This window comes from Macaca fascicularis, chromosome 15 (assembly GCF_037993035.2).
Source record: "Macaca fascicularis isolate 582-1 chromosome 15, T2T-MFA8v1.1".
Taxonomy (NCBI): Eukaryota; Metazoa; Chordata; class Mammalia; order Primates; family Cercopithecidae; genus Macaca; species Macaca fascicularis.
The window spans coordinates 10,899,622-10,927,156 of NC_088389.1; the positions used below are offsets into that span (position 1 = coordinate 10,899,622).

Below are 27,535 nucleotides of genomic sequence, written 5' to 3' on the forward strand. Positions count from 1 at the left end.
AGTTCTGTGCAGTTATATCACATGGACAGATCTGCATAACCACTAATGCACCTCCATTTAAACTAATCACTTGTTCTAATCAACTCACCTTTAAAAAAATTAAATAGCCGCTTTTGCCTCATCCTAAGTGATATCCTTGAAATTATTGATTTGATGTACTTATTTTTCCAATATGTTAAATACACAATGATTTAAACACGAAATGTAAAATATTTATGTGTGAACCATCAAAAATCATCTCATTCCATCACACCAGTGGTATACAAACGTGAGTTCACTCCAGCTGTGCTACTGAACAGGCGGAGAAGCTGAGGCCCAGAGAAGGGAAGGGACTTGCTGGGGAGATACAGTGGGGCTGGAACCAAGACTTCTCACGGCTCGGTGCTCTTTTTCCTGCGTCACACTCCCTTCACTCCAAGAGGGCTACAGCCCTTTCCTCCTTGTCCCTGGGGCTGAAGGATGCCCCTTATTGCGGCAGCACAGCTGCTGTGAGCTCTTCCTCATTTCTGTGCCTAGGATTGTGCAACCCCAGAATCTGCTTTCCCTTGATATGCTTGCCTGATTGGATGAAATGGCCAGAATATCCCAGGACTATTTAGAAATCTGGCTGGTAATATTCTGTTCCATTCTGGAGGGACACATGGAGTGGTGATGGTCATGTTCCCCAGCAAACATCTGCGCCGGCCATCTGCTATGACTGCCAGGCATTGGGGTGCCAAGGGCTCTAGGCAGACAAGGAGGCCCAAAGAACCCATGGCCTGCCGGGAGGATGGTGGCCTGGTGAGTAGGAACAGGGTGAGGCATGGAACAGGGCAATGCCCGCAGGCAGGTGCAGGAGCATCTGACATGTTTGCCTAGTGCACATACTCAAGAAAGTATGTTCCCATTGAGATCTGAGACTGAGCAGAAGGTAGCCAGGATGAGGATGAGGAAGAAGCTTCCTAGCTAAGGGGACAGCATCCGCTAAGGCTCTGAGGGGAACGGTGATGCTTGAGAACTTGGAGAAGGCTCGTCTGGGAAGCCCAGAGAACCCCAGGGGAGAGAGCCCTGGACTGCCTGCTCTGAATCAGGGGCAGGGTGCCCCACTTCTGCCTCCCCCAGGTGCCTCTGCAGCAGTACCACGTGGCCCCCCTCATGCCTCTGCTCCTGGGGACCCAAGCAGATGCCAGCTGGGGCAGAGGCTGGGTCCCAGGTTGAAGTCACATTTGGTGGGGTGCAGTGGAGACAGCAGGCCCCGTAGCTGGTATCTATGGTGACCAGATGCCCCTGCAGGTATTAACCACCTGGGTGTCTGCCCTGCACCCACAGAACATGCTGGAGCAACTCCTGATCCATCAGCCTGAGGACCCCATCCCCTTCATGATCCAGCACTTGCATAAAGACAACGACAATGGTGAGCACTGGCTGGGGCTCTTCCCCTCCCCATCTTCCCCTCACCTCCTCCTTCCCCTTCTTTCCTGACTCCTCTGTCTCCTCCTTCTTCTCCTCATCCTCTGTCTCCTCCTTCTTCTCCTCATCCTCTCCAGGGATCCTGCCCCACCCCGAGAATAGCTGAGCACTGTCCTGTCCTACCTGTGTCTGAAGGGAGGTCAGAAGGGAGGGGTTTCGACAACTTGAGGTGGTGGTTCATTGAAAAATGCCTTAATTTCTTTTGGAGCACAACTTATAAAAATTCTCTTGCCAAGTTACTAAAATGAAAACCCCAGAATGACCCACGGAATCAATTATTAATGCTTTCGCCTGCCCTAGCTGATGTCGCCTGTTGGGTTTCAGCTCTCTGATCACTCCACTTGTCAGGTGTAAGTTTGGTCTCTGGTCTACCTAGACAGGCAAGCTCTTGGGCTTTTCTGACGGTCTCATTATCAGAGCGTGTTAATGAGTTTCTGAGCTCCCCAAACCTTTGCAGTTGGCCAGTGCAGGTCAGCCGACCCAAGGCCAGAGCACAGGAGCGGGGAGGAGGGAGGCACTCACACAAGGAAGGCCCCTCACTCGACTCCATGGTCCCTCTGCCAAGTGGAGGGTCTGTCCTGTCCTGTGTGGGCTGTTGGGTAGGACTGATGTCTCGGAGCTTTTATGTTTCTTTCATTGGGGAATTAGCTGCTTTGAAGGAGCTACCAGCGCACCCGTGAAATTAGCACTTGGTGCAGCTGAGGACAGAGGCCAGAGATGCCCTGTGTGGAGGTTCAGAAGGCCCAAGGTGAGAAATGACACTAGGTAGTTAAAAGAAAAAAAAAAAAAGTGAGAGAGGAGGTTCCAAGCCTTTTCCTCGTGCCCTGCATGCAGGTCCTGGCGCATCCAGGTCTGGCTGCGGAGCAGCAGAGGAAGGGAGTCTTGGCTCCCGATGCCATTGCATGGACCTAGGCAGGCGGGTTCAAAGAGAGACCCCACAAAGGGCCAACAAAGAGTCCCTTTTCTGAGCCTCTGGTTAGGTGCAAATGGCTGATTCACTGGACGTTCCCTTGTTCAGCGGATGTTGACTGAGAGCCCTGTGTGCCCAGGCGTGGGTGGTGTGGTGCTGGGGTGGCCTCGGGACCCCCTTCCCCATGTCCGATTTGCCTTCTCCCCAACCCCACCTTCCTGGTGCAGTTTACTCTGCCCTGCAGCGACTCTTAGAGACCGTCTTTCTCTGGTTGGCTGTTTATTACATGGCCCAGGTGGGAGGTTCTGTCTCTCCAGATTCACCTGCTCTTAGGGTGGGAGTTAAGCCTACCCTGCCCTCCTGCGTGGCCCTTACTGCTGCAGACCTAGGCTCACCCCCAGGCCCCACTGGCTCCATCTGCCAGAGGAAGAAGTTCCTGCATTCGCCCCCGCCCCCACCCTGAGGCCGAGTGGGTGCTGGGAGCTTGGGTGTTGCTAAGCTCTGTTGTTCCAGGGCTGCGGACAGCAGCTCTGCCCCCACGCAGCTATCTCACCCCGCCACCAGAGAAAGGATGGACAGCAAAGGGAAAGCAAAGCAGAAGGAAACACAAAGTAAAAGTGAAGTAAGAGCCAAGTAAAAGCTAAAGTAAAAGTAAAGCAAAAACAAAGTCAGACTAAAAGTCAACCAAGAGCGAGTGAAGAGTGCGGTGCGGCACAATCCTCTGTCCTGCCACCCCCCACCTCCCTCCCCGCTGTCAGGTACCCTGCAGCTCACTCATCTTAAAATGCAGAGACGTGAGAGATCGTGGCTGTCTTTGGCCTTACTTTCCTCATTTGTGAAATGGACATGTTTGGTTAAACCAGATGGAAGCCGTGAAACTCTGGTCTGGTCAGTGGTGGCTGAAGGAATGGGAAATCCCTGATGCACCATGGGTAGCGGCTTGCAGGGATACGATGTCGAGTTTCCAGTAGTAAAAAGCTTGATAGATTTTTCTAAATTAAAAATTGTGCTTACCAGCCTGGCCAACATGGCGAAACCCCATCTCTACTAAAAATACAAAAATTGGCTGGGTGCGGTGGCTCATGCCTGTAATCCCAGCACTTTGGGAGGCCGAGGTGAGCAGATCATGAGGTCAGGAGATCGAGACCATCTTGGCTAACATGGTGAAATCCCATCTCTACTAAAAATAAAAAAAATTAGCCAGGCGTGGTGGTGGGTGCCTGTAGTCCCAGCTACTGGGGAGGCTGAGGCAGGAGAATGGTGTGAACCCGGGAGGTGGAGCTTGCAGTGAGCCGAGATCGCACCGCTGCACCTCAGCCTAGGTGACAGAGTGAGACTCCGTCTCAAAAACAAAAACAAAATACAAAAATTAACTGGGCGTGGTGGCACATACCTGTAATCCCAGCTACTCAGGAGGCTGAGGCAGGAGAATCGCTTGAACCCAGGGGGTGGAGGTTGCAGTGAGCCGAAATCGCACCACCGCACTCCAGCCTGGGCAACAGAGTGAGACCCTATCTAAAAAAACAAAAACAAAAAGTGCTTGAAAGCTGGGTGTGGTAGTGCACCTGTAGCTCCAGCTACTTGGGAGGCTGAGACAGGAGGATCGCTTGAGGCCAGGAGTTCGAGACCACAGTGCCACAATTGCATCCTGAATACCCACTGCATTCCAACTTGGGCAATATAGTAAGACTCTGTCTAAAAAAAAAGTGCTTGATAATAATGTAACCACTTGAACTCTCATAAATTAGGTTGCACTGACGTATTCTGCTGTTAGTTTGAAAATCCTGCTTGGGGCATGCCCTGTGTTCTTCTCTTTGTTCTTTCCTCCCTCTTATTTTTCTTTTTAGAAACAGGGTCTCACTCTGTTGCTCACACTGGAGTACAGTGGGGTGATTACAGCCCACTATAGCCTTGACCTCCTGGGCTCAAGTGATCCTCCTGCCTCAGCCTCCTGAGTAGCTGGGACTACAGGTACATGCTATTGCACCTGGCTAATTTTAAAATTTTTTTGTAGAGACAGGGTTTCACTATGTTGCCCAGGCTGGTCCCTGCTCCTAGGCTCAAGCGATCCTCTTGCCTTGGCCTCCCAAAGCACTGAGATTACAGGCATGGGCCGCTATGCCCGGCCCTGTGTGTTCTTAAACCGCTACTTCAAGGCTTACCTAGTTCCCCAGCCTAGAAACTCAAGAGCCTTGAATTTCAAGAAATTTGAGGCAGATTCAATAATCTCTTTCTGTTTTGATCTTACTCCTCTGTGTGCAGCTTTAATTTTCAATGTCAAACTGTCCACTTCATCAGGATTTTAAAGTTTAAACATCATCTTTCTGGTTTGGATGGAGTGTAGTTGATGTTGGCTGGACAGCCACCTCCGCTGCCGCCTCCCTCCCTTTGTCTCCTCCTCCCACCCTCCTTAGTGCCCCTTTCCCCTTCATCCGAAGGTCTGGGGCTTTCCCGAAGCTCCCTCCGTGGAGTCCTTGCTCCTTTCTTTGCACTGCACCTGCTCCGTTGTTCTCGAGCAGGGGCTTGGATCCAGACCTGCCTCATGCAGTCTCTAGCTGGGGGCCAGCCTCTAGCTGGGGGTCTGTCCTCCTGAACAGCTGAGTCCAGCTTTTGGCCAGATGCTCTCAGGAAGTAGAGTCGCTGGGTCCCAGGAACCACTGTTTTGGAGAGTTCATTTGTTTCCCACAGCCCTGCACTCCACCGCAGGCCCTCAGCTGGCAGCTTTTACGGATGTTGGAACATTTTGTCCTTTGGCTCAAGTCCCAACCACTGAAATGGAAAGGAGAGAGTGATACCCATGGGTTTCTCTCTCTCTGCCCACGCTTGTGGAGCAAAAATGGGAAGGAGGAAGGGAGACTACCCTGCCTTAGTGACTTTTCTTTTCTTTTTCTGTTTTTTGTTTGTTTTGGAGACGGAGTCTCACTCTGTCGCCCCGACTGGAATGCAATGGCGCAATCTCGGCTCACTGCAACCTCCGCCTCCCAGGTTCAAGCGATTCTTCTGCCTCAGCCTCCTGACTAGCTGGGATTACAGGCACCCGCCACCATGCCCAGCTAACTTTTGTATTTTTAGTAGAGACGGGGTTTCACCATGTTGGCCGGGCTGGTCTCAAACTCCTGACCTCAGATGATCCACCCACCTTGGCCTCCCAAAGTGCTGGGATTACCAGTCATGAGCCACTGCGCCCGGCCGCCTTGGTGACTTTTCTAGGAGTGGGAGAAGCCTCGAATCAGCTAAGCCCAATCCTCATGCGTCCTAGAAGATCGCGGGAGGCTTGGAGGGGCCCGTGACATCCAATGTGTGTTTTATTCCCCTGGGCTGGTGTGTCAGATCATTGTGCCCCCTTCCAGCCATACAGTGGCCTGTGGTAGGTAGGACCTCAGCCCTTCCTCTTCCTGGGCCTGGGGTTAACTGCCACACACAGTGACATGCCCGGTGACTGGTGTAGAGGGAAAGAAGGCCCCGGGCTCATCCCGGTGAGCGAGCACACGAGGGAGCAGAGAGCGCCCCGGTACATGGGCTGGCAGCCCCTTCGCCGCCAGAAAAGCAGATTTAGTACAAAGTGAGCATTTACAGTAGCCCAGGGCAATATTAAAGCAGGCGATGGTGTATATAATGGTATGTTTCGTTTTTTATCAAACGTTTGTCCAAGAAAGCTGTGTATTAGAGCTCCAATACCTAAGGGTTTTCTTGTGAATTTTAAATCATGCTCCTAGTTAAACCTCAAAAGGATCTGTGGATGGAAAGGTTTTTTGATTTCCTTTGAAGTGGTTGGAAGAAGTTGATTACTCTTGGCAGTCAAGCAGCCTTTTATGACACTGTTTATAAATAATTACTCATGAGCAGGGCTGGAGTTTCAAGGTGTTAGATTTTAAGAAACTGAAATTAATCACATAAATGTGTGGGAGAAATGAGGTGGGGAGAAAGGCCGTGGACGTTCCCCTTTTAAAGTCTGTTCACAGATGTGTACCATTTGGGTGCCACTTACAGGAACCTGGAAGGGGAGGGTTTCCCCTGCCCGGGAACTCTCAGGCGAATGTGTGACTCAGGAGTCAGGTTTGCTCCCCAAAGGCCCTTGCCGAGCTGCATCTCCCCACTCCTCGGGCTCTGTGCGCCCTGAGCCCTGTTGGGTCTCGTCTGTGTCTGGAGGAGCTTCAGCAGGGCCTGTGGTCAGAGCCCCGGAGAGGCAGCAGGCGATGGTGCATGAGCGGACCCAGATTCCCCACTGCTCCCTCATCTGACTTTGAGCAGACCCAGCTTCCCACTGCTCCCTCATCTGACTTTGGCCAAGCAGGCGCTCTCCCCATGGTCCAAGTGAGAGCTCTGCCTCATGGCCCAAGGATCCTCCACCCTTGACCACCCTCCCTGCCACCCCTCCCCACAAACCTCCCATGGCACCCTGGCTCCCATCTCGCCTCATCTCCTCTCACCTGACCATGTGTCCTCAAAGCCACCTCGTTTCCGCACTTGTCCTGCAAGCAGTGTTTCCCACACTGTTTCCTATGATGGCTTCTGTCACCCACAGGGAGGGCCCTGGGAGGCCTTGCCCCAGGCCCTAGGCCTAGAACAGAGAAAGGGCCGCTGAATGCCCACCCTGGCTCCCACCCCAGAAGCTAAAAACACCTTCCCAGCTTCCATGACAGTCAGGGCTGGGCCCACTACCAGTGCTTCACCTGCCAGGGGAGTCCAGACTCAGAGTCACAGGCAGGGCCCGGAGCACTACCTGGCAGCTCCGCAGGGCCTGCTTCCTGGGTGGAAGGGCAGCGTGGTTGATGGCGGCATGGTGCCCACATGTGACAGCAGCATCATGGGCATGGGCTGCACTGTGTGGTGTCTTCCCAGCCCATTGGGTGGCCTTGCTTGGGGTGTTGTTCCTGTGGGGTAGCCCTGAGGGCCTGGCTTCCCAGCCTGTGTAGGACTCTGTGAGCCACGCTGGGATGGAGAGATAGATATAGATATTTTGAAACGGAGTCTTGCTGTGTTGCCCAGGCTGGAGTGCAGTGGCGCAATCTCGGCTCACTGCAACTTCCACCTCCCAGGTTCAAGTGATTCTCCTGTGTCAGCCTCCAGAGTAGCTGGGATTACAGGTGTGTGCCACCACACCTGTCTAATTTTTTGTATTTTCAGTAGAAATGGGGTTTCACCATGTTGACCAGGCTGGTCTCGAACTCCTGACCTCAAGTGATCCATCCATCTCGGCCTCCCAAAGTGCTGGGGTTACAGGTGTGAGCAGGCAACCCCCTTTTCTTCTTGAGCTGCATCCAGTTTTTGCACTTGTACCCAAACATGCTGACTGGCAGACGGGGCCCTCTGTAAGGCAGTAGTAATGGTGGTGACATAGGTGACAAACGGTGACCATAGGACGAGATGGGGACAGCCAAGGAGGTGGCCCTGAAGGTTGCTGTATGTGGCTCCTCACAGTTCTGGCTGCCATGGGGGTGATCCAGGAGGATAAGACTCGGTCTCTGCCCTTGGGAGCTTCTCTTTCTGTGGGGACAGCGACTCCACCTGTTTCTCAGTAGCGGGCTGACATTCACCAGTGTGGAAGGCTGCGGCAGCCCGCCACTTGATCATGGGCCTCCACAGGGAGCGAGAACAAGGATCTCAGGGAGGGAGAGGGAGTGGGAGGCTGGGGGTGCTGGGCACTGGGAAGGGAGGATGTTCCTGATGGGAAATGACAGGTGGCAAGGCAGGAACGTGGAAGGAACAGCCATAGGGAGAATAAGAAGGTCCACAGCTTCTGAGGTTAGAGGAGAGGATCATTCAGTGAGTTACCTTGACTTCCTCCAAAAATGAGAAGGTGCCATGATTTTGGGCAAAGATCTCTTTAAACCCAAGCAGCCAGCTGGGTGTAGATGTGCTAACCATTACATTGCTGGCCAAAAGGACACTGTCTAGTTCCTTTTCTGTGTCTGCCCCCAAACTAGAAGGCCATACACCTCTCTCCTCTGCTGAGACGAGATTCCCTCTCGGAAGCCCAGCCAGAACAGGCTCTCATGCAGACGTTAGAGGCTCATGCGAGTTGCAGTGGACATCCGTTCATCTGTCGCCTTGGGTCAGGGGCCAGGCCAAGGTTACCGGCTCCCCACGAGGAGAGGGACAGCTGGCCCAGTCAAGATGGTGTTGAGCAGGCAGGCAGTGTGGATGCATCTGTCCAGACCCCACTGCTGTTCCCTTCATTTCAACCCAGGGTGATGCCTTCCAGCACCCTTCTCCCCATGCCAGTCAGCTCTTTTCCCGTCGCCAGCAGCCACTCTAGCTCTGTCTCACCTCATCCTCTCACCTGACCACGTGTTCTCAAAGCCACCTTGTTTCCAGACTTGTCCTGCAAGCCGTTTTTCCACCTGCAGTGGCTTCTCTCCCCATGGGGAGGGCCCTGGGAAGCCTTGCCCCAGGTTACAGGCCTAGAACAGAGAAAGGGCTGCTGAATCTCTGCCCTGGCTCCCACCCCAGAAGCTGAAAATGCCTCCTCAGCTTCCGTGATGGCCAGGGCCTGGGTCTGCCACCAGAGCTTCACCTGCCGGGTGAGCCCAGACTCTCGGTCACAGGTTCAGGAGCCCTTGGTTCATATCACACTCTTGTCAGTAGCCTGGGTTGGGAATTTTGTGAGACCAAAACCAGCCAGGACTCAAATCAAACAAGCTGCCAGTGTTTTCCATTTGCATAGAAAAGTCCATCTTTGAAAGCAGACTTTCCTTTCTCGGGTTTTAGAAATCTGGCCCATACACTTCCCCATACAGAGGGAAGTAGTGGGCTTTCCCCATTACTTCCCTCTGTAAAATCGTGGGGAATACAATTTGCTAAATAAAAAGGCATAAACATAAAGAAAAGCTTCTGAAGGTCGATTTGCATAAATTACAGCCTTATTGGAGAGAGCGACTGGAGACAAAATCCCTGTTTAAAATGCTTTATGGTGTTTGAAATCCCAATTGTTCTTGATATTTATGAGTTTGGTAAACAAGTTACTGTGTCCATGTCCCCTTGGAGGTAGAAGAATAAACCATCTCGGTGATCACTTACCTCTCTAAACACAGAGAATGCGTTCCACGGTAAGAGTGTCTCTGAGCTGCTGGGTTACAAATGGCCATGTCACTGGCAGAAAATGAAATCTGGGGAGGAAAGAAATGAGTACACCCCGAGTACCGCAGACCTGGGAGGCTGCTTGTCATGTTGAGTGGTGACATTCAAATCTTTTTATTCCACAGTGCCCAGGATTGTAATATTAGGTCCACCTGCCTCGGGGAAAACGACGATAGTAAGTGTATCATATTAAGTGTTGTGATGCTGTAATATCTCATTTATCCTCCAGAGCTGGTATGAGACTGCACCTCCATGAATTTGCAGCATAACTGAGCTTTGCTTCTTTTCCTTCTCCTCCTCCTTATTTTCTTATTACAAAAGGTAGTGTGTATTTGTAGCAGAAAACCTAGAAACTACAAAAGACCAAAAATAGAATTCCCCGACCATCCAGAGATCCACAGATGAGCATTCCTTTAACCTGCTTGGAGACACCTCTGTGGGCTTTTTCTTGCCCGCGTACACGCTCTCCTTGCTCATGGTTCGTTATGTCCTTAGGATGCATTTCCAGAAGTAGAAGTGCTGGGTCCAACAGTACACACATTTCACAGACTTTGACTTGGAATCTTAAGATTCACTCTGAACATTTTAATTGTGAAATATTTAAAAGAGTCAGAAAAGGACAGCAAACTATATCATCGATATTCACGTACCCAACCCCCAGATGTTATGCAAATTTAACATGTTGCCATATTTGCTTTGTTCTCTCCCCATTTTAAAGAAAATGAATCTTTGAAGATACAGCAATGCCTGGGCCCACCTCGCCCACCCTTTTTCACATACCACCAGTTTCTGGACAGTGAATGCCATTTTCTAGACAGTGAATGCCTCTAGGACATTCAATCTTTAAGGTCCTTTTTTGTTTTTTCAGACAGTCTCACTGTGTCACACAGGCTGGAGTACAGTGGTGCAATCTGGGCTCACTGCAACCTCTGCCTTCTAGGTTCAAGCGATTCTCATGCCTCAACCTCCCGACTAGCTGGGACTACAGGCGTGCACCACCACACCCAGTGAATTTATGTATTTTTAGTAGAGATGGGGCTTCACCATGTTGTCCAGGCTGGTATTGAACTGACCTCAGGTGATCTGCCCACCTCAGCCTCCCAAAGAGCTGGGATTACAGACGTGAGCCACCACGCCTGGCCTAAGGTCCACTTTTAAGTGCCAAAAATGTGTTAAAATTTCATTCATCTGAGATGGAACCCTTTTTACTTTTTATTTTTTTATTTTTATTTTTTGTGATGGAGTCTCGCTCTGTCGCTAGGCTGGAGTGCAGTGGCGCGATCTTAGCTCACTGTGACCTTCTCCTCCTGGGTTCCAGCGATTCTTCTGCCTCCGCCTCCTGAGTAGCTGGGACTACAGGCGTGTGCCACCACACCCAGCTAATTTTTGTATTTTCAGTAGAGACAGTGTTTCACCATGTTGGCCAGGACGGTCTCAATCTCTTGACCTCGTGATCCGCCTGCCTCGGCCTTCCAGAGTGCTGGAATTACAGGCATGAGCCACTGTACCCGGCCTAAAGTCCATTTTTAAGTGCCAGAAACGTGTTAAAGTTTCATTCATCCAAGATGAGACCCTTTTTACCTTTTAAAAACCTGGTCGGTAAACATCAGCAAACCCTTCTTCCGTGACTATATAATCGCTGTGAGCATGTGTCATGGATGGGATAGGGCAGGCTGTTCCCCTGTTTAACTGGCACCTTGCTTTCTTCTGAAAAGGAGTTAAAATGACTGATCCTTGCCTCAACTAACCTGCATGGGCTATGCTTTTGGAGTTAGTATAGCTGTTCTACTCATCTGTCCATCTGCTCATCCTGTTGGTCTATAGTTTTTCTATTTGATTCCTCCATATCAGACTGTAGGGTTCCATGTGTTTCTGCATTTAACCCACCTGAGTCCAACCATTTTGCTGTTTCACAATTAGAAGCCAGGGACTCCCAGACCTGCTGATCATTGGCATTTCCAGGGTGCGCTGAAAAATGCAGGTTCCTGGAGTCCCCTGCAGACCAACCTCATCAGAATCTCCTGGAGCAGAGCCCCGAAAAACTAGTAGTTAGAACACACTCACCAGGTAATTCTGACATTGGGAGTGAGAATGACAGATTCTGCATTTAGACAGACAAGCTCGTTGAACTCGCTTTTCTGGAAGAGTCTGGTTGCTCAGTGGGAGGCTCTCCTTTTGTCTTTGACATTTGAATTCGTCCTGTCCTAGCTCTTCTCTGGTCCCTGGTAGGAATCTGCCGGGCAGAGCAGATTCAGAGGGCAGAGGCTTGCTTTTGGCACATCTCGACATGGTTGAAGTGATCGAGTTTGTCCTCCCTGTTGAGGTCAGGCCCTGGCAGCTGGTGTTTCAACAGCAAGCCTTTTGGTGAATTGCTGTCCCCACTCCTGAGTGCCCTTTGGAGACACACAGTTCTGATAAGACGATGTACAGTCAAAAAGGGCTTCTTCCCAATGCTGTCACTGAGGTTCTGTCTCAGCAACAGAAAGAGGAAGAATGAAGGTTCACACCAGCCCTGGGTCCTGGAAGGGCCTTCAGAACCATCTCGAGGCTGGAAGGGTCATCAGCACAATTTTGGTGTCAAGATTGTTTTAGTTCATTATTCTTCCTTAAAATTTACTCTTCTGTTACAGACTATAGAGTAATTATCAATGAACTAAACATCCCATTGACCAGCACATGCCAGCTCCCAATCTTTAAGAAAAAAAGAATACTGAGTGTGGGCTGTTACCCATCCTTAGGTTCTGTCCTCAAAGTTCCTGTTCTAAATCTTCCTTGAGATGAAACTCATGGTCCACAGAGCTTGGAAAGCATGTCAAGGGCAGCTAAAACGTAGCCCGCCTGCAGGTCTTCCCACTTGATTTAAGTCTATGCTGGTAGAAGAAGAGATGCTATGAGCAGGGCTCTTAGGCCGGCAGGTGCTTTCTGGGTGGGTCTCCCTTGGTGGCCTTCCTCCAGCTGGAAATAATTGTGCTTTCCCATGGCCAACCTTTTCCCGTAGGAGAGGGAAGGACCTGGGCATTTTAATGGAGTTATTTGTGTATTTATTGTTTTTATGAAAATGCTCTTTTCTTCTTTCCTTTCTTCAGGCAATGTGGCTCTGCAAACATCTGAACAGCAGTCTCCTCACCCTGGAGAACCTGGTCTTAAACGAGTTTTCCCTTACGGCCACCAAAGCCAAAAGGCTTTATCTGCAAAGGAAGGTAGGACTGGCCCCGGGGACAGGGGTAGGCACACAGTGGCAGTGCCCACCGCCACCCCCACTGCCACCCAGCCATTGCTTGGTTTGTTCCATTTCATTTTTGATTGAGTAAAAGAAAATGCTAGAGTAAAATAGACACAGGCAGGATGTGAAGGAAGGAAGAAGATAATTCCTTACTGGGCCCACGTCCCGCTGGGTACCGAGGTGAGTTTTTGCAATGGGAAAGGATCGCAAGTCGAGTGAAGGAGGCTGTTTTGTCCAAGCGCCTGGTGGAATGGTCCAGGCTTGCTTCTTTTCTTCTTAGGCTCAGCCGAGTGAAGGCATGGAGGCAAGTGCTGAACCCGGTGGCCCGCGCCAGGGGATGGCGGGCTGGGCTGCACCAGCAGTTGAAAGGGCAGCTGTCCAGCTGTCCCCAGAGTGGAAAGCCCCCATGTCCTGTACCTTAGAGGCGTCTCCCTCCCATAGCCCTGGGCACCCTGCTGCACAGCCCACCCTCTGGTCCGGGCAGTGCCCATTCACCCTGTCCCTCTCACACACGTTGGGGAGCATTGCAGGAGGTGTGGGTGTTCTGTTTCTAAAAGACCACCAGCTCGATATTTGAAAAACATCTAAAAGGAAATATAAGACTCGATCACATTTTTTCTCTTTAATACAAATAGAAACTCAAAATATTTCTTCAAAATTACCTCTGACTGGGCATGGTGGCACCTGCCTGTAGTCCCCGCTACTTGGGAGGCTGAGGTGGGGACCCTTCCTCCTCTCTTCTGTCTTTCTTGTCATGCTCCCAGCTACTCGTGACCACCAATCCATTCTTGTCTCCTGTGTCCTCGGTTCAGACCACCCACAAAGGCAGCTTCAAAGCCAAATCCTCAGGAAGGGGGATCTGCCCAGGCTAGCTGGTCAAGTGTCCCAGGCACAGTCAGCTCTGTTGAGGAGTGTGCTGTGAGGGCTCAGTGAGGCCACAGAGCTCAGACGTGGCCATGAAGACTCCTGGTTGGCGGGGATGGCAGTTCTCAGAGATGAGGGGTATGGGCCAGGCGCGATGGCTCACACCTATGATCCCAGCTCTTTGGGAGGCTGAGGTGGCAGATCACTTGAAGTCAGGAGTTCGAGACCAGCCTGGCCAACATGGTGAAACCCTATGTCTACAAAAAGCACAAAAAAATTAGCTGGGCATGGTGGTGGGTGCCTATATTCCTAGCTACCCGGGAGACTGAGGCGGGAGAATTGCTCAAACCCAGGAGGCTGAGGTTGCAGTGAGCCAAGATCATACCACTGCCCTCCAGCTTGAGCGACAGAATGAGACTCTGTGTTAACAAAAAAAAGAAAAAAAAGAGAGAGAGGGAGAGGGGTATGACTTCGACAGACCCCCAGCCCCAAGTCTGCCTATGACAGCAGTCCGATGGAGAAGGAAAGCCCGCCTCAGCAAGGCGGCCGCCCCCACGGCGACTCAGTCCTCCAGCCGCCCCTGTGGTCTTGCAAGAGTTGGATTGTGTGGCTTCAGCTTGTGGGGACACTAGCCTTTCGGGCTGGGAACATGATTTGAGAAAGAAAGTGCTTATCTCATTTCCTGCAGAAGATAAGCTTTTTGGGGGAAGGCTTTTTTGGAGGATAAAAATGTTTTTAGTAGCTTTATAAAATTCAACAGAGAGGAGGGAGTTTAAGGAAATTCCTTCTGGGTTTCATTTGGCTAATTATCAGCATATTTCAGACCACACTGAAGTGCTTTCAAGGGTGTCTTGTTGGGGTCCTTGGCACGGAAACTCGGGTGGAGGGAAGATGAAAGGCCTGGATGTCAGGCCTCGTCAAGGAGTAAAATGTTCTGAAGAGCGAGTGGGCGCGTGGCAGGCTCGGCCATGCGTGGCCTTGTCTGCAGACAGTGCCTGCCAGTCAAGGCCTCTCATTAAACGTCCTCTTTAAATTGTCTGCTCATTTGGAGTCCTTATGGCTCTTTTTGCGAGTGGTAATGATGCCTTCAAATATCTGATTTTCTCCTGCTAGTCTTGGCTTTGCCGTCTTAAGCAGAATTCTCTTACATTGCCACTGTTAACCAAGACATCTCCATCTTAGGCATTTCCCAGTGGTTTCCAAAATACTTCCTAACTGCCTTTTTGCCAAGCGCTATTCTGCAGTGCTGTGGGAGAGATGAAAACGAGTTTCTTCTCCTTACCCCAGAAGCTTCCAGCCAGTGAGGGGACTGATGGTCCCATAAAACTAAGCACAAGCCAGGGTCTGGGAGCCGGGGAACCTTCAGTAAAGCAATTAATCGGCGGCTTGTTTCACTCAATTCATTTACTAATTCATTTACATTAGTCCTGAGGACCTACTGAGTCCTAGGCACTGGCTCTGAGCTGGGAAGGGGGTATAGGCTGCAAGTTTTAGGGATTCCCTGGAGCCATAACCACAGTTACACTAAGCAAAGCCTTCCCAAAGGGCACACTGTGATGTTCCAAGGCATGGAAGGGTCTGGAATCGGGCAATGTCACAAAGCCCACCAGGATGGTGCCCCACGATGCTGGGGGTTCACAGTGGCCAGGGATTTTTGTTTGTTTTTAACTGTTTGTTATGAAATCTCATAAAAATATCCAGAAGTAGTGAGGATAGTCTGAGAACCCCCATGGATCCATCCCCTGCTTCGACAGAGGTCAGCTCATGGCGGTCTAGGCTCGGGTTGCACCCCCACCTGCTCCCCCTGCCCTGGGTTATTTTAAAGCAAACCCAGACAGCATTTGACTTTCCCCATGGATGTTTTAGTCCAGATCTCCTGAGACTGAATATTCGGTGTGGACAATGGCCAGACCTCCCGTAAACACAGGACTCTGCCCTACAGTCTGTGGCAGCCCGCCCAGGAGACCAAACCATGACCTGCAGGAGCCCGCCCGGGAAGCTGCCTGCTGCACCAGGCTTGCAGGAAGCCAGGCTGCTCTCTCCTCCAATAGCCCAGGAAGCTGAACTAAGTCACCCCTATAGCCACCTATCCCAAATGGCCAGGGCATCATTAATAACTGTCAGTGTCTCTAGTTTTTGTTCCTGCTTCCAACCTAGGACCAGCCAGAGAAAGCCAAATGTGCTCCCCTGTCCAGTCCTGTGGAATGCCCACTTCTAGAGAGACGCCTCCAGCTCCCCAGCAGCAGCCTCCAGCAGGCATGCCTGGAGCCTTCCCTTTTCCTCTAGAACTCTCCCTGTCCTCTCCCTGCCTTCGAATCCGCCAGATGTGAACGATGCTGGCCGACTCTCTTGCCCCAGCAAGCTCTGAGTAAACAGCCTTGGCTTGTCTCCTTTGGGTGGTCTTCATTTATTCCACACCCCAAAGATAAGGAACCTTTTTTAGTAAACGCATAGGGACACATGATACACCTAGAAGTCTCACTGAGGATTCCCAACAGGGCCCAGCCAGGGTTAGAAATCTCCCTGAGGAGACGGTATTCTATGGCTTCTGGGCCCTCTCCAGCTCGGGCCCCTCCCTCACTGGACCATCAGGGACACGTGATGCTTCTGTGTCCAGGCCGGGCCAGAAGAGACGTTTGATGCCCTGAAGATGCTGGCTGTCACTGGACACCAGCCAAGGTCATTGGCTGGTGACCGGCTCCCCTGAGTGATTTTGTCTAGATGCTGACCCCACAGCTCTTCCTGGAGGGGATCAGGGACCCAAAGACATGGTGAGAGCCATCGAAATGAATGTCAAAATGGCCCGAGTCCTCTCACTGAACACCATGAAAGGGACATGGTTTCCAGTAATACTGCAGAAACCCCCACCTTTCTTCCCACAGTAGTGGCTCTAGCACCTTCTCCACAGGCCCGTTCCCCTGAAAGGCTGCTCCTGGGACCCCAGCCCGAGGCCACTTTGCCTCCCGTTCTTCTTATTTATTAATTGAATTCATCTTTTTGGCCAAGTCTTTTTTCCTTCATCTGCTTTCTCTGGCCCTATCTCTAAGCCCACAATCTGACTCAACATCATAAACACCACAAAAAGGCTCAGGTGAGGAAGACCCGGGGCGAGGAGGAGGAGGTGGGGGGGACAGGGAGAGGCAGGGAGGAGAGGGGGGAGTCAGGGGAGGCCACTGAGGAGCCACTCTCAGGTGCTGATCCTGTACTTATGAGCCTTAAATTTCTACTGTTTAAAAAAAAAAAAAGTCTGGCTGGGTGCAGTGGCTCACACCTATAATCCCAGCACTTTGGGAGGCTGAGGCGGGAGGATCGCCACCTTTCTTTTTTTTCCTCTGTCTCTACAAAAAAGAAAAGAAAATTTAGCTAGGCATGGACGCCTGTAGTCCCCGCTGCCCAGGAGGCTGAGCCTGGGAGGTCGAGACTGCAGTGAGCCATGATGGATCCACTGCACTCCAGCCTGGATGACAGAGTGAGACCCTGTCTCAGAGAAAGGAAACAACGTGAGCCCTCATCCTACCTCTGTCTGCACACAAGAAACATTGTCCCCTCCAAATAGTTCTGAGGATTTCTGGGAAATAGCCCACAGATGTTGCTTCCGGGTCCTGCTGGGTGTCTCCCTCACTTCTGGCCACTCCATCTCCAGCTGGCCTTGCTGCTCTCATTTCTGGAGGCTGAACTGAGACACGGTGGGAACGCCCTCAGTCTCTCCCTCCCTTTCCAGAGTCAACCACTCCAGGCAGCGGCGTGGAGCGGGCCTTTTTTGAAGGCTTTGGGTAGGGGAGGTGACTGCAGCCCAGGGAAGCCGGAGCACCAGGTTCTGTCGCTCCTTTGAAAATTCCCTGGCCTTTGTCCAGTCCAGGGTTTCTTTTGCTGCCACTTTCTTCCATGCGCCTGTCTGGGTGCCGCGCTGTGAGGTCTGCTCTCTTCCTTTGAAGCCTCTTCTCCTCTCCTCTCCCTCCTCTTGTCTCTGGTCCCCCAACCCTCCCCCTCCCAGACTCTAGGAGGCAGTTCCTGCTGTCTCCTAACCTGCTCTGACAGCTCCGAGCAGCAGCGGTAACTTTGGAATGGGAATTGTCTTTAAAGGATGTTCTGTCAGTTCTGAGGGGAGCTCAGTCCGACTACTGGGTTTCCCTCCTCTGCCAGGAGAAGCCCCTTTATGGAGAAGTGGGGTGTGGGGGTCAGATCAGGGCATCTCACCTGTTCCTCTCCCTGCTTTACTTCCCAAGCTCACACTGTAGCTCAAAATGCTCACAAATTCTGAGCAGACATCACTCACCATGGTGACACAGGGACATTAGGGTCCCTGAGAGTGGGGCCTGGAGGTAGGACAGGGAGATGCAGGCTCATGTCATCATAGTGTGAGAAAGCCCACTGGGGAGAAGTCAGGTGGCGCCCCAGGGACAGAGCCAGGGTGGCACCTGCGTACTTGGCTGCCTCAGAACCGCAAAACAGCGGGGCGGCACCTTGGAGGGCTAGGAGGTCAGCCAGTCTGCCCCCAGGCCCAGAAAGCCACCAAAGCTGCACTGGGTGCTGGAAGGGAAAGAGAGAAAAATCCAAATTGCAGCAAACGCAGCCTGTCCTGCCCTTAAGTGCATGGAAGCAGCATGGGAGCAGCTAGTTGGGTGCTGCGGTGCCACTGAGCAGGGAGACCTGGGGCCAGGGGCCTGAGCGGGGGCTGAGCCTTCTCTGTGGCCAGGAGCAGCATCACTGCACTCTGTCAGCTTCTCCCTGATTCTCCCCAAACGCCAGGCTTTGGGGGCTGGGGTGGGAGAGCATCACAGCGCTCTGCAAGGAGGGAGGCTGATTCCTGCTAAGACAGTTTGGCAGGGCTTCGAGAAGCAGCTCCTGAAAGCCCTGCTACTGACGTGACACATCAAAGCTGGTGTGGAGACAGCACAGTGGCGGGGAGCGGCGGGGGGCGCTCAGGAGTAGCTGCGCTCAAACCCCCCGGCCTATCCCCTGCTGGGCAGGCTGCAGGGGGCGCTGTGCCCCACCGGGACTGGCCGCCTTTCAGCCGGTGCTCTTTGACTGGCTGGCACCCCCTGTGTCCTGGTTGGCACCCTCCTCTGCTTCCTGTTTGAACACTGCCTCCTGCATGGGTGTCGTCAGGGAGGGCAGAGGAATCTGGGAAAAACAGCCCCAGGATGGATACTGGCTGTGTCTGGGGTTGGGAGAGGACCTGAGGGGCTGGGAAAGGATGAAAGGGGATGGGAGGGGAGAGGATGAGACGGAGGGGAGATGCAGAGGGAAGGGACAGTGCTGCTTCCTGCCACCCCCTCCCTTGCCAGCCTGGGGAAGCTCCCCTGGAGACCTGGGGGAAACGGGCACTGGCGGAAGGACACCCTCCTTCTCTAGCAGCTTTCCCCAGACCCTGGGGCCCGTGTGGGTGGGCTTGTGCCAGTGGTTCTCCGGGTGTGATGCCCTGACCAGCAGCATCCGTGTCACTTGAAAACGTGCTACAAATGCACATTCTCAGCTCTATCCCAGAGCTACCGAATCAGAGCTCCCGGGGTGGGGCCCAGCAATTTGTGTTTCCAGAAGCTTTGCCAGCATTCTGTTGCACAATCAAGTTGAGAACCACTGGCTTAGAGAAGAAGGGTGGGTGTAGGGGGCGATAGGATAAGGACACAGGGCTGTGTCAGCAGATGTTGGAGCCAGGGACTGGATGCTGGCTCGCCTCCTTGCCTCTGTGGTCTTCTGTTTTCTCTGTGCACCATCCATTCATTCTGTGTCTCCCTCTTGCTCTCCGTCTTGACTTTGGCTGTCTACCTCGTAGAAACATGGTGGCCCCATAACTTTCAAGCGAACACATTCATCCAGTTCCCAGCAGAGGTGCCTCTCCCTCATTCTCTCACTATCTGCCCTTTTTTCTTCCCATTCCCCATCCCTGGAAAAGCCAATCTGCGGCTGGGTCTGGCTTCTCTCTTTCCCTTTGTGCTGATTTCATTCCATTCCACACCCATCATGCCCGTGAAGTGGCTGCTGCAGCTCCTGCTCTTACGTTTTCTCAGCTTCTGATCTGGTGGAAAGCAGGGGTTCATGCCCCTAATGATTGCACTGATGTCCTGGGCCTGACTTTCATTGGCTGGGACTGGGTCCCAGGCAGCCTCTCAATCAATCACAGTGGCCAGGAGTGGGGTATGCGGATTGGCTTGGGCCAGTCAGGGCCCTCCTCTGCATCTGAGGATAGAGTTGAGCACACTCAGACCATACAGGCAGAAGGGCAAGACGGCGACTCCTCTTTGGGAGCCTGTGTTACTGTAAGTGGAGTGTAGATGGCACAGAGTTGTTACATAAAGCGAAGAATGGAATGCTTGGCCCAGTGCCTGGCACTAGCATGTTCTCAACAAGCACTAGCTGACGTGATTTGTGATTGCTACTTGTTGAATGAATTAAGTTTCATTAGTTCATCAGTCAGCAGGGCTTCCTATATCCTTGACACCATTTGGTGCCGGGGCAGTGGCCTGCTGGTCAATATTTAACAACCAGCGCTGGGGGCAGGGTGGGGAGTCCTTATTGTAGCCTCTGCCATTTCTATGGTGTCAACACTCCCACTGTGGCCAATTTTGTTACCAACATGAGGTCACTGACCATGGACTTGGGAAGAGATGGACATCGAGGGTGCTCAGGGGGCAGTGATTGCCACAGTGCTGAGCCCTTGCTGAGGGCCAGCAACGCCCCACGCTTGTCACATGTATCATTTCATTTAACCGCTACAGAAACTCTTTGAAACATGTTATCTTTGGCCCATTTACAAATGAGGAAACTGAGGCTTAGAGCATTAAAGCCACTCATCCAGGTCACTCAGTGGGCAGCCAGGGTGCAGACCACAAGCAGCTGAGTCCCCAAAGGACCTCCCTGGGGCCAGATTCCCCCCACTTCCACCCGGTTCTCCTCTTGAAGCCGTCATTAACTTCCTCCAATCAGGATCCCATGCCCACCCTCCCTGCTGTCCCTCCAGGGCCTGTCTCCCCTCCCCCCACCTCCCACTCCTACCATAAGCCAGTTACCCTGAATGCCTGGGTCCCTGAGGACATCTCCTCCCTTTACCCTCATATGTCCAGGTCCAGCCTGCTCTTGTCAGGAACCCATTCAAATAGCCCAAGGAAAAGGCAGGCAGGAGGGTGCCTCATGAGAATCCAGGAGAGCATCTGAATGTGTAGGAACTGAGCCCCTGCAGGAACGGTCCACCCCACCCAGCTGCTGTCTCTCCAGGTGCTTCCTGTCAGTTGTTCAGTGTTTGGGCTGACCTAAGCCAGTTCACTGAGCACAGACGATATTAAATTTGGGGTAGAAAAATGGCAAACCTCACTAGTTAGAGATGGTTGAGGGCTATCCATTCTCCCCACCCTCACCACCAGGACATAATAGAGCAAAGCCTGGACCCGCTCTGCCATGCACAGAGCCCTTAGGAAAGTACCCTTGCGAGTCAGCAGGCCCCAGCGGGTTCACGCAGCCTGCTGGAGTGGCTCTGTGATGGCCTAGCTCTCTGTCCCCTTAAGTGCGCCAACAGCAGTCAAGGCAGATGCCATGGCATTCCAAAGGCAGGGTCTGGTGGTCACCCCGAGCCCTCACAAATGTTGGTTCTAAATGTAAAGATCTAGATGTTTGTCTAGCTCACTGGAATGTTGCCAGGGTCACCACCAGCCCCAGGACACTGAGAGATTAGGAACAGGTGCTCATCCACCTGGGCTGCCTGGCCCCACGTCAGCACCTTCCCGCTTGGACAAAGGAGTGTAAGGTGGATTTCCCCTGCCCTCACCCCCTCAGCTGGGCACTTTTGTGTGAACCCAACTGCACACCTGGGCAGCCAGCTGTGGCCAAGGGCTATGGCCAGCCCCAGACAGAAGCCCCTCCTTGCCATTCCTGGGAGGCTGGTTCTGCCCTGATGTTGAGATGTGTGGTTTGGGGCTGGCCTGGGAGTCTCCCATGGCAGAATGTTTGGGGGACTGGGAAGAACTCCCAGCTCTCAGTGACCCCAGGGCAAGGGGACTCTTGGGAGTGGGTTTTCCAGGGGCATTGGCCCTGGGGCGTTTGAGGCTTTGTAAGTTAGATCAGACTTGATTATAAAAAGTGGAGTATGGATGCTGGTCAGAAAGTTCGGAAGAGAGAAGGCAGAAGGAAGGCAGCCTCCAGCCTCCTCCCTTCGCTCACCCATCTGGGCTTGTCTGTCACTCCCATGCCTGGCTCTGGGTAGACTGGCGTGAGTTCAAGCCCTGCCTTCTGCTCCCTGGCGGTGTAACCCTAGAGAAGTGGCTTCACCTCTCTGAGGCTCAGCTTCCTCCTCTGTGAAAAGGGTGACAGTGGTACAGATGGCACAGAGTTGTTACACAGTGCGGAGGATGGAGTGCTTGGCCCAGGGCCTGGCACATAGCATACGCTTAACACACGCTAGCCGTCGTGACTGCTACTTGTTGAATGAATCAAGGAATTTGAAGTTTCATTATGGCCGACAGGGCTTCCTATATCCTTGATACCCTTTGGTGCTGGGGTGGTGGTCTGCTGGTCAACATTTAACAACCAGCACTGGGGTAGGGCGGGGAGTCCTTATTGTACGTAGCCTTTGCCATTTCTGTGGTGTAGACACTCCCACCGTGGCCAATTTTGTTACCAACATGAGGTCACTGACCTGGACTTGGGAAGAGATGGACACACTCGCCTCTGCTGGGTCTTGGAGCCAATCCCCTCCCACCTGCCACTGTCTGGGGTCCAGAGTCAGTAGGACAGTGTCCCTTTCCTCGAAGAGCTTTACAACTTACTGGGGACACAGCCACACGGGCGGGCCATTAGAATGTGTGGTGGTTAGTGCAGTGACAGAGTTCTCCATCCAGGATGATGGAGCACGGGAAGTAGCACCAGCCTGGCCTGGGAGGATCTGGCAGGGCTTCCTGCAGGCTGGCAGTTGGGGCGGAGGCTCTGAGGGAGCCCAGGAGTTATTCAGGTGGAGGTGGGCGAGGGCATGTTGGGGCTTGGGCACAGGATAAGGTGAGTACACATGTGAGGGAGGTCCTCAGAGATGCTGGGGGTAGAAGACAGTTCAAGGAAGGGGGTGCGGTGGATGGAGGAAGGGCGGGGCCCGATGGTGGCCAGAGCTTTCCCGAGGCCAGGGCGTTGGTGAGGGGTGTGTGCTGGTCTGTGTCCTGAGCTGCAGGATGCAGGTTCGGGCCATCATTCTGTGTGTCCTTTTTCCTTCAGACAATTCCCAGCGCGCTGCTCGTCCAACTGATTCAGGAACGCCTGGCTGAAGAGGATTGCGTCAAGCGGGTAGGACTCCAGTGAGCTGGGGTCTTCAGTGCCAAGATAAAGGGGAGGGTGAAGGGCGTGTGGTCATCTCCAAGACCAGAGATGACCAGAGGCATGAGAGAAGGTAAGGCAGGCAAATGGGAGCTCCGTGAAGGTCAGTCTACAGACATGGATTTTGCTTTTGTCAAAGGAAAAGGAAGAGCGTGGAATTCGTTGTATCGGTCAAGGTTCCCATAGGAAATAGCCAGCCCGCCCAGAGGGGTCACAGGAAAGCATTTAATGACAGGACAGTCGCAGAAGTGTGGGAGGGTAAGGCAATCGGCGAGTGATGGCGAGTTGCCAGGGACTGGCATCAGCAGGAGACAGAATTAGGGGTACCCCAGACTCTTACCTCCCATCCTTTGATCTCCTGCCAGACCCAGTGAAGCCAAAGGGTAGGAATCCAGGTGAGCAATACACTGAGGCTGGCCTCCCGGGGCACGAGGAGAGTGGAGAGGGCAGGGGAGGGCTCAGGAGGACAGCAGCATAGCACCCGTCTACTGGGCAGTGATGGGCGCCACAAAAGTGCTTTGCACACCGACTCGTGTGTCCTCACAGGAACCCTATTGGGTCGCGTCATTACTTCTCTCTTTTTATTTTATTTTATTGTATGTATGTACATATGTATGTTTGAGACAGGGTCTCACTCTGTCACCCAGGCTGGAATGCAGTGGCGCGATCTCAGCTCACTGCAACCTCCGCTTCCCAGGTTCAAGCTATTCTCCTGCCTCATCCTCCTGAGTAGCTAGGATCACAGGCCTGTGCCACCATCGCCTGCTAATTTTTTGTATTTTTTAGTAGAGATGAGGTTTCACTGTGTTAGCCAGGATGGTCTTGATCTCCTGACCTCGTGATCCGCCCTCCTCGACCTCCCAAAGTGCTGGGATTACTGGCGTGAGCCACCGCGCCTGGCCTAAGTTTTATATTTTTAATAGAGACAGGATTTCACCATGTTGGCCAGGCTGGTCTGGAATTCCTGACCTGAAGTGATCCGCCCGCCTCGGCCTCCCAAAGTGCTGAGATTACAGCCATGAGCCACCATGCCCAGCCCCTGTTGTTTTTACTCTCTGTCAATCAGATGTGATAATTTGTATTGAACTATTGTCAGGGTCACTGAATCTTCCCTTTATTTTTTTATTCCACTATTGAGCTTGTCCTGTGAATTTTTTATTGCGTCGATTCTTTCTGCCTTCTGTGTCTTTGCTGAGACTCTACCTTTCCATGTGTTTACCAGTTGGAACTTTCTTGTAATAGCCGCTTTTGAGTCTTCATCCGCTAATTCCAACATCTGAGTTATGTGGTGGTGACATCTGTATCTGCTCTCATGTGAGTAGAGATGTTCCTGGTTCTCCCTGCGCTAAGTACTTTTGTATCTTGGACATTTTAAATATTGTTAGGAGGCTCTGGGTCTTGTTTAAATCCTATGGCAAATGTCATTTTTTTGCCTAAGGAGATGACTGATTCAGTTGGGTTCAGGTTGCGCGTTCCCACCAGGCTTCTCAGGGTGTGGTTTCCCTGTCAGTCCTGTGTTCAGCCCCTTTGCAGTGCCGTGCAGTGACTGACCGTGCAGCTCTGTGCTGCGCGCATATCACCCCGGGGCACCTGGGGACTTGGCGGTGAGCTGGCCACAGTTCACGTCTCAGTGTCTCTGAAATGCCGTTTAGGGTCAGGCCCACACGCGCACAGCTTGGGGGTGAGCCTTTGATCTCATCAAATGCTGTGTTTAGTTACTTCCCTGAGCTCCCCTCTCTGGCATCTCCCAGTAATTCCTAGTTCCCCGGTGCTCCTCTTTTTGGTATTTTGGCCAGGAAACTGAGGTTTTCTTTATCCTGCTCTGCCACTCACTTCCTGAGACTGCACCCATGACCAGGGTCAAGTGGTGGGAGGACAAGAGAGGAAGGATTGACCGGGCTTTGCCCTGTTCTCTTGGGACTGGAGAAGGGTCCCCTCTTTCAGTGTTTCAGGTACCTGCAGGCCCCTTTGACACAGCCGTGCCACCACGGCCAACGCAGGACTGCCTGGAGGCAGGAGTGTGAGATAACAGAGGAAAGAAAAACCCCACAGAGGCACCCCCACTCCCTTTTCCCACTCCCCTCCCAGCTCACTCTTCTCCCATCTGCTGCCCACCTTCAGCCTTCAGGTTGCCTTAAGACTAGGCCAGGAGATACTGGTTTGGTGGTATTTGGGATTCTAGTCTTTTCCCCCAACTTGCCTACTACTGGATAACTTTCTGAGTCCTTGAATAGCTGCCCCGTGTGTTTTATGCATGTATTACAGCTACTTTCACTGGGGGTGACAAGGGGGGGGGGCGCGCATTTCATGTCTCCCAGAATCGGAAATTGTGTCCTTTTAAAATATATATATATGCACATACAGACTCTCTCTCTCTCTCCATCTGTCTCTCACTTGAAAATGTATTAGGGCCAGGCCGGGCGTGGTGGCTCACGCCTGTAATCCCAGCACTTTGGGAGGCCAAGGCAGGAGGATTGCTTGAGGCCAGGAGTTCTAGACCAGCCTGGCCAACATGGCAAAACCCCGTCTCTACTAAAAATACAAAAAATTGGCTGGGCGTGGTGGCCCGTGCCTGTAGTCCCAGTACTTTGGGAGGCTGAGGCGGGCGGATCACCTGAGGTCAGGAGTTCCAGACCAGCCTGGCCAACATGGCGAAACTCTGTCTCTACTAAAAATACAAAAATTAGCTGGGCATGGTGGTGGGCACCTGTAATCCCAGCTACTTGAGAGGCTGAGGCAGGGACAATCGCTTGAACCCAGGAGGCAGAGGTTGCAGTGAGCCAAGATGGCACCATTGTAGTCCAGCCTGGGTGACAGAGCAAGACTCTGTCTCAAAAAAATAAATAAAAAATAAATTAAAAAAAATTAGCTGGGCATGGTGGCACACACCTGTAATCCCATTTACTTGGGAGGCTGAGGTGGGAGAATCGCTTTAACCCAGGAGGTGGAGGTTGCAGTGAGCTGACATCATGCCACTGTGCTCCAGCCTGGGCGACAGAGTGAGACCCTGTCTCAAAAAAAAAAAAAGAAAGTATTAGGGTTGAATGCAGTGGTTCATGCCTGTAATCCCAGCACTTTGGGAGGCTGAGGCAGGAGGATCGCTTAAGCCCAGGAGTTCAAGACCAGCCTGGCCAACATAGTGAAACCCTGTCTCTACTAAACACACAAAAAATTTGATGGGCATGGTGGCATGCAGTGGTAATCCCAGCTACTTGGGAGGCTGAGGCAGGAGAATCGCTTGAGCTTGGGAGGAGGAGGTTGCAGTGAGCCAACATGCATCACGGCACTCCAGCCTAAGTGACAGAGCAAGACCCTGTCTCAAAAAATATATGTATTGATTGGGAAGCCCCAAATCTGAAGCAGTACCCAGGAATCTTTCCAGCATGCTGGTGTTGGAGTAGCAGTTCTCATGAGCTTGTCCTGCATGGCCCTCAGCCATGGGATCTACATCACAAACACGCTGCAGGCCGGGCTGCAACGCTGACTCTGAACAGTGTGTTTACATCTGACCTCAAATTGTTCACTGTGAGTGGACGGTCTTCTGCCCAGGTGTAGGCAGATATCCAGAGCCCAGAGGCTGTTCTAAATTGGGGGTGGACACATGTTTTCTGACAAGGCTGGAGAGACACTCGTCGAGGCTTTGCAGGCTATACGGCCTCTATCACAACGACCAGCTCTGATGTAATACAAAGGCAGCCGCACACAACACAGACACGAAAGGACATGGCTGTGCTCTAGAAAGACTTTTATCTTAGAAGCAGGCAGCAGGCCAGATTTGGCCCGGGGGCTGTAGCTTGCCAACCCCTGTTCTAAGTAACACTTTCACATCGATCACAGAAACATTTCTGTCCTTTCTCTTGAGCTCTCCATAGAAAGCAAACTTCCAGCCGGGCGCAGTGGCTCACACCTGTAATCCCAGCACTTTGGGAGGCTGAGACAGGCAGATCATGAGGTCAGGAGATTGAGACCATCCTGGCTAACACGGTGAAACCTCGTCCCTACAAAAAATATAAAAAAACTAGCCAGGCACGGTGGCACGTGCCTGTAGTCCCAGCTACTCGGGAGGCTGAGGTAGGAGAATCGCTTGAACCTGGGAGGCAGATGTTCCAGTGAGCCAAGATCGCGCTACTGCACTCCAGCCTGGGCGACAGAGCAAGACTCCATCTCAAAAAAGAAAAAAAAAAAAAAAAACGGCAAACTTCCACCTTCCAGGAGTGTTAGAAGAAAGGCCAGCTTCACCACAGACTTTCATTTTCACTAAGTTCCCTCCCAGTCACCCGACTTCCAAGCTCCATGGCTTGATTCTGCGTCTCCAGTTGCGTGCCCCCTGCAGGCCCTGAGTTGTTTTCACTGCTAGGACCCTTCCCCACACCCGAGACCCTCCTCCTCAGCCCCCCGACTTCTAGCAAGATGATGTTGCCTGCCTTGGGCTCACCATTTGCAATTGGAGACAGAGTCAAACATGACCAAGGCAAGGCAGATGGTGAGAAGGGTTGTGATGGACAAACCATGGCCAGGAGAGTCAAGTTATTCCTGAAGTCTCTAGTGAAGGGGACTGGAGTGGACTGTGGAGGGGCCGTCTTAGGCTGGAGGGAATGGCAGCCAGAAGTGAGGCAGGGACCAGAAAACCCAGCCCTTTACCCCATCTTCACACTCTTCACTCAGAGTGTCCAACCAACCTCACGGGAACTTTTCCTAAAACTGACCCATCGGTC

General features: G+C 52.4%; 1 protein-coding gene across 15 annotated transcripts in view; it reads left to right on the forward strand.

Moving 5' to 3' along the window:
• AK8 (adenylate kinase 8) overlaps positions 1-27,535 on the forward strand; it is a 157,633-nt gene that overhangs the window by 1,788 nt on the left and 128,310 nt on the right. For 8 of the 15 annotated variants that reach the window (XR_012424208.1, XM_065529952.2, XM_045374024.2 and 5 more), the window contains exons 2-5: positions 1,309-1,393; positions 9,565-9,614; positions 12,526-12,639; positions 22,722-22,790. Coding sequence is in view for 12 of the 15 variants with exons in the window: in XM_074016148.1 (XP_073872249.1) it covers positions 1,309-1,393; positions 9,565-9,614; positions 12,526-12,639; positions 22,722-22,790 (318 nt within the window). In the remaining 3 variants the exon portion in view is untranslated. Of the gene's footprint in view, positions 1-1,308; positions 1,394-9,564; positions 9,615-12,525; positions 12,640-22,721; positions 24,135-27,535 lie in introns of all 15 variants that reach the window. The other 7 variants (XM_074016153.1, XM_045374028.2, XM_074016156.1 and 4 more) reach the window with 5 other exon arrangements.